This window comes from Oncorhynchus nerka, unplaced genomic scaffold (assembly GCF_034236695.1).
Source record: "Oncorhynchus nerka isolate Pitt River unplaced genomic scaffold, Oner_Uvic_2.0 unplaced_scaffold_1383, whole genome shotgun sequence".
Lineage (NCBI taxonomy): Eukaryota > Metazoa > Chordata > Actinopteri > Salmoniformes > Salmonidae > Oncorhynchus > Oncorhynchus nerka.
In genome coordinates, this window is record NW_027039926.1 from 115,001 (window position 1) to 121,096 (window position 6,096).

At 42.6% G+C, this 6,096-nt stretch overlaps 1 protein-coding gene and 1 pseudogene across 1 annotated transcript in view; both read right to left on the bottom strand.

Moving 5' to 3' along the window:
- The window catches only part of LOC135568783 (protein FAM186A-like), a 5,744-nt gene extending 5,050 nt beyond the window's left edge, over nucleotides 1–694 (bottom strand). The window contains exon 1 of the mRNA XM_065015529.1: nucleotides 666–694. Within this exon, the coding sequence (XP_064871601.1) occupies nucleotides 666–694 (29 nt within the window). The remainder of the gene's footprint in view (nucleotides 1–665) is intronic.
- Nucleotides 695–1,930: 1,236 nt separating this feature from the next.
- LOC115115044 (E3 ubiquitin-protein ligase TRIM47-like) lies at nucleotides 1,931–3,541 on the bottom strand (annotated as a pseudogene).
- Between the last annotated feature and the right edge of the window lie 2,555 nt (nucleotides 3,542–6,096).

Genomic DNA, 6,096 nt, shown 5'->3' on the forward strand with positions numbered 1-6,096 from the left:
TTACTGACAAAATAATCAAATGTAATGTTTTTTACCAAAAACTCTACATGGAAAGCAGAAAGCTGTGATCAATTAAATACAATGTTAACTAGATATTATCTGAGTCATTTATAGCCTGGCACAGATAGTAAAACTACATTAAATACAACGTTAACTAGATATTATCTGTGTCATTTCTAGCCTGGCACAGATAGTAAAACTACATTAAATACAACGTTAACTAGATATAATCTGTGTCATTTATAGCCTGGCACAGATAGTAAAACTACATTAAATACAACGTTAACTAGATATTATCTGTGTCATTTATAGCCTGGCACAGATAGTAAAACTACATTAAATACAACGTTAACTAGATATTATCTGTGTCATTTATAGCCTGGCACAGATAGTAAAACTACATTAAATACAACGTTAACTAGATATTATCTGTGTCATTTATAGCCTGGCACAGACAGTAAAACTACATTAAATACAACGTTAACTAGATATTATCTGTGTCATTTATAGCCTGGCACAGATAGTAAAACTACATTAAATACAACGTTAACTAGATATTATCTGTGTCATTTATAGCCTGGCACAGATAGTAAAACTACTGTAGCGACCCGCACAGACAGCTGTGTGTTCTGTGTTCAGCTAGTAGCTGGTTGTGTTGTACTTACCAGTTCCCAGTGTTCGCGGGGTCCGACATGCCAATCAACCTGCTATCTGCCAATCACAGGAATGCCTGGGATGTTCTGATGCCGGGCATCCTGGTGGTTGGCGGAGTGGCGTGGAGGGGGCGGGGCATTGGAAGTTAAGGTTCAGCCTTTGTTCTCTCTCTTACGTCTGGGCTTCACAAGAGAAGGTCCCGATTGGCTTGTGGGGTATCTTTCATTTATTTGGCGTGAGCTAAGGCCAAACAGTAGCCTGTGTAAAGTTGCTAATAAACCGTCAATTCGTAACTCAATCCTCTGTCTGGACAATTGTTCCTTTATGATCTAGTCAGGTCATTACACTACATTAAATACAACGTTAACTAGATATCATCGCCACATAACTTATGTCGAATTTAAAAGACACCGTTACCGTTAGTAACGTCTGTTACACTGTAACTTACAGGCAGCCTCACATAAAAACCTATTGGTAAACAAAGCTTTGATTATGACCAAAGTCTATAGTAGTGAAAACTCTCTCTCTCGTAACTTACCACACATTCACATCACTGCCTCGACATGAATGTGTCCTGTCAGAGCCGTTTCCTGGCCGTTAACTGTTAACAGGCTCGAGCCACAGCTTAACCAATGAGCTACAAGGAGGACTGACAGTCACGAGCGGTGCAGCAGCCTCTGCAGCAGCAGCCTCCCCCGGGTCCTAGTGCCCGCCCGGTAAGACGGTTAAGATGCGATGGAACGGAGAGAAAATAAATCACAGAGAAAATATATTGACTGATATATTGAATTGTTTAGGGAAGCTTTAGCTTTGGCTTTAATACATCATGAAAATACTTGAAAACCAAAAGAGAAACGAATAGTAGCTCTCCTCAGGAACAACAAAACCCTCACAGACCAACTTCTTCTTCTATGATATAATGGAGGTCCTCAAACCAACGTTAAAGGTGCATGGCGCCACCTACTGTGCTGGAGTGTGTTCAATCACGGTTTACACCACTCTAAATCCTCCTACCTAACTCAGTACTTCTGAGAAAATAAAAGAGTCCTACTAACTTCTAATAGACCCTCCCCATCCCCAAATCACTTCCAAGTGTAATGTTTACTGTTCATTTCTGATTGTTTATTTCACTTTTGTTTATTGTCTATTTCACTTGCTTTGGCAATGTAAACATCTATTTCCATGCCAATAAAGCCCTATGAATTTAATTCAATTGAGAGAGAGACAGTTCCATTTTAATGTATAGGGGACATGAGTCAGTCATGGTTATTCATGGTTATGTGATGAGGCAGCCCAGTCAGTTGCATGAACCAGTCTATTCTCTGAAAGGGGTCCAGACAGCCTGTTCCCAACAGTGGGGTCAGTGGGATTGGATAGGGGCCCCTCTCTCTCTCTCTCTGACTGGAGGAGAGAAGTGAAATGGTGTGTCTCCTCTGGTCAACAATACTCACCTTGAAAGACTCCACAGCCTGTTGGAGCTCCTTCAGCTCCTTCTCTCTCCTGGAATCTCTGCTGGACCTTCTGCTGACTCATCCCCAGCTGCCTCTGTGGAGAATCACTCTTCAATGAGCTATCAAACTTTATTAGTCCAGTAGATCAATAGTATAGTAATGTGACATAGGACCCATAGAGAGGAAGGTCTACAATCCTGAGGAAGTCCCTTTACAATATTATATTATGTTGCTATGTGAATGATTATAGTTTTTATGGTAGGCCTACATGTATCAAGGGGTTGAGACTGAACTTTGGACTCATAAAAGGCCATTCAGAATGATAATAGTGTTTGACTTTAGAAAATGGTGATACATTTGGAGAATCTGGTTAACATATCTATATACTCAAGGTTTGTGTTCATATTTGTGGATCCATTTCATATTGTATATAATATAATGATCTCATATTCAAACAGATTTAGTTCCTACTGTATCTTTAATTCTTTGTTTATCAGACAGCCACCAACAAGTTGTTCTGGTCTTACCTGTTTCTCAGTCCTCTCTGCTGCAGCTGACACTGTATCATGGCCTTTATGTTCATCCATTGTACACAGATAACAGATACACTGCTGATCGGTACGACAGTAAACCTCCAGCAGTTTGTCATGATGAGAGCAGATCTTCTCCTGTAGTTGTGCCGTGGCTTTGACCAGCTTGTGCTTCTTGAAAGCAGGAGATTCATAGTGAGATTGGAGGTGAGTGTCACAGTAAGAGGCCAGACACGCCAGACAGGACATGAGGGCTTTCTGCTTTCTGGTCCCAGTGCAGAAATCACACACCACATCTCCAGGTCCAGCATAGTACAGAGCAGGAGGGGGAGCAGCCTGGAGTCCTGCCTTCCTCAGTTTCTCCACCAGCTCAGCCAACATGTTATTTTTCCTCAGATTAGGCCTTGGAGTGAAGGTCTCTCTGCACTGAGGACAGCTATAGACCCCTTTCAGGACATCCTGATCCCAGCAGCCCTCAATACAGCTCCTACAGTAACTGTGTCCACAGGGAATAGTGACCGGCTCCTTCAGTAGATCCAGACAGACAGAACAACAGAACTGGTCCTGGTCCAGCAGAACTCCCTGTTGAGCCATTTGGACGGTTGTTCACTCTCTCACAGACAGACGACACAGAGACTCAGATCAGTTTCGTTTCCTCAGAAGAGAGTTTGTGGGAGGGGGAGGGACTTCCTGGTTCTGCCAGCGGGGTGGGGTTAGAGGGAGGGAGGGGTTAGAGGAATGGAGGAAGAGAGAGAGGAACTGCATGCAACAGCAAGAGGGAGACAAATAGTTTAGTTCCAAGGTTAGAGCCCTTAACATGGAACAAATGACATAATGAATCTTAAAATGTGAGTTGTTAGAATATATGAAGGGTAACAGTTTCTATGAAGTACGTATGTATCATTATTTTAATGACCTTTATAATGCCTTATAATACACCTATGTGTTGTAATTAATCAATAAGGACTGAGGAGGTGTGGTATATAGTTAATATACAGTACCACAGATAAGGACTGAGGAGGTGTGGTATATAGTTAATATACAGTACCACAGATAAGGACTGAGGAGGTGTGGTATATAGTTAATATTACAGTACCACAGATAAGGACTGAGGAGGTGTGGTATATAGTTAATATACAGTACCACAGATAAGGACTGAGGAGGTGTGGTATATGGTTAATATACAGTACCACAGATAAGGACTGATGAGGTGTGGTATATATATATATATAGTTAATGTCTAGTAGATGTCTAGTCTCCTTTATGGCTCTAATCTGATAGTGGTAGTGGGGTGGTAGATGCATTTTCTCCCTTATGGCTCTAAACTAATAGTTATAGTGGGGTGGTAGATGCCTAGTCTCCCTAATGGCTCTAATCTGATAGTGGTAGATGTCTAGACTCCCTTACGGCTCTAATCTGATAGTGGTAGTGGGGTGGTAGACACCTAGTCTCCCTTATGGCTCTAATCTGATAGTGGTAGATGTCTAGACTCCCTTATGGCTCTAATCTGATTGTGGTAGTGGGGTGGTAGATGCCTAGTCTCCCTTATGGCTCTAATCTGATGGTGGTAGATGCCTAGTCTCCCTTATGGCTCTAATCTGATAGTGGTAGATGTCTAGTCTCCTTTATGGCTCTAATCTGATAGTGGTAGTGGGGTGGTAGATGCATTTTCTCCCTTATGGCTCTAAACTGATAGTGGTAGATGTCTAGACTCCCTTACAGCTCTAATCTGATAGTGGTAGATGTATATGCCCCCCATATGGCTGTAATCTTATAGTGGTAGTGGGGTGGTAGACACCTAGTCTCCCTTTTGGCTCTAATCTGATAGTGGTAGTGGGGTGGTAGATGTCTAATCTCCCTTTTGGCTCTAATCTGATAGTGGTAGTGGGGTGGTAGATGTCTAGTCTCCCTAATGGCTCTAATCTGATGGTGGTAGATGTCTAGTCTCCCTTTTGGCTCTAATCTGATTGTGGAAGTGGGGTGGTAGATGCCTCGTTTCCCTTATGGCTCTAATCTGATTGTGGTAGTGGGGTGGTAGATGCATAATCTCCTTTATGGCTCTAATCTGATAGTGGTAGATGTCTAGACTCCCTTACGGCTCTAATCTGATAGTGGTAGATGTCTAGTCTCCCTTATGGCTGTAATCTGATAGTGGTAGTGGGGTGGTAGACACCTAGTCTCCCTTTTGGCTCTAATCTGATAGTGGTAGTGGGGTGGTAGATGTCTAGTCTCCCATATGGCTGTAATCTGATAGTGGTAGTGGGGTGGTAGACACCTAGTCTCGCCTTTGGCTCTAATCTGATAGTGGTAGTGGGGTGGTAGATGTCTAGTCTCCCTTTTGGCTCTAATCTGATTGTGGTAGTGGGGTGGTAGATGTCTATTCTCCCTTATGGCTCAAATCTGATAGTGGTAGAAGTCTAGTCACCCTTACTGCTCTAATCTGATAGTGGTTGATGTCTAGTCTCCCATATGGCTGTAATCTGATAGTGGTAGTGGGGTGGAAGATGTCTAGTCTCCCTAATGGCTCTAATCTGATAGTGGTAGATGTCTAGTCTCCCATATGGCTGTAATCTGATAGTGGTAGTGGGGTGGAAGATGTCTAGTCTCCCTAATGGCTCTAATCTGATAGTGGTAGATGTCTAGTCTACCTAATGGCTCTATGGCTCTAATCTGATAGTGGTAGATGTCTATTCTCCCTTATGGCTCAAATCTGATAGTGGTAGAAGTCTAGTCTCCCTTACGGCTCTAATCTGATAGTGGTAGATGTCTAGACTCCCTTATGTCTCTAATCTGGTAGTGGTAGATGCCTAGTCTCCCTTATGGCTCTAATCTGATAGTGGTATATGTCTAGTCTCCTTTATGGCTCTAATCTGATAGTGGTAGAAGTCTAGTCTCCCTTATGGCTCTAATCTGATAGTGGTAGATGTCTAGTCTACCTAATGGCTCTATGGCTCTAATCTGATAGTGGTAGATGTCTATTCTCCCTTATGGCTCAAATCTGATAGTGGTAGATGTCTAGTCTCCTTTATGGCTCTAATCTGATGGTGGTAGATGTCTAGTCTACCTAATGGCTCTAATCTGATAGTGGTAGATGTCTAGTCTCCTTTATGGCTCTATTCTGATAGTGGTAGTGAGGTGGTAGATGCCTCTTCTCCCTTATGGCTCTAAACTAATAGTTATAGTTGGGTGGTAGATGCCAAGTCTCCCTAATAAATCTAATCTGATTGTCGTAGTGGGGTGGTAGATGCCTCTTCTCCCTTATGGCTCTAATCTGATTGTGGTAGTGGGGTGGTAGATGCATAATCTCCTTTATGGCTCTAATCTGATGGTGGTAGAAATCTAGTCTCCCTTATGGCTCTAATCTGATAGTGGTAGATGTCTAGTCTCCCTTATGGCTGTAATCTGATAGTGGTAGTGGGGTGGTAGACACCTAGTCTCCCTTTTGGCTCTAATCTGATAGT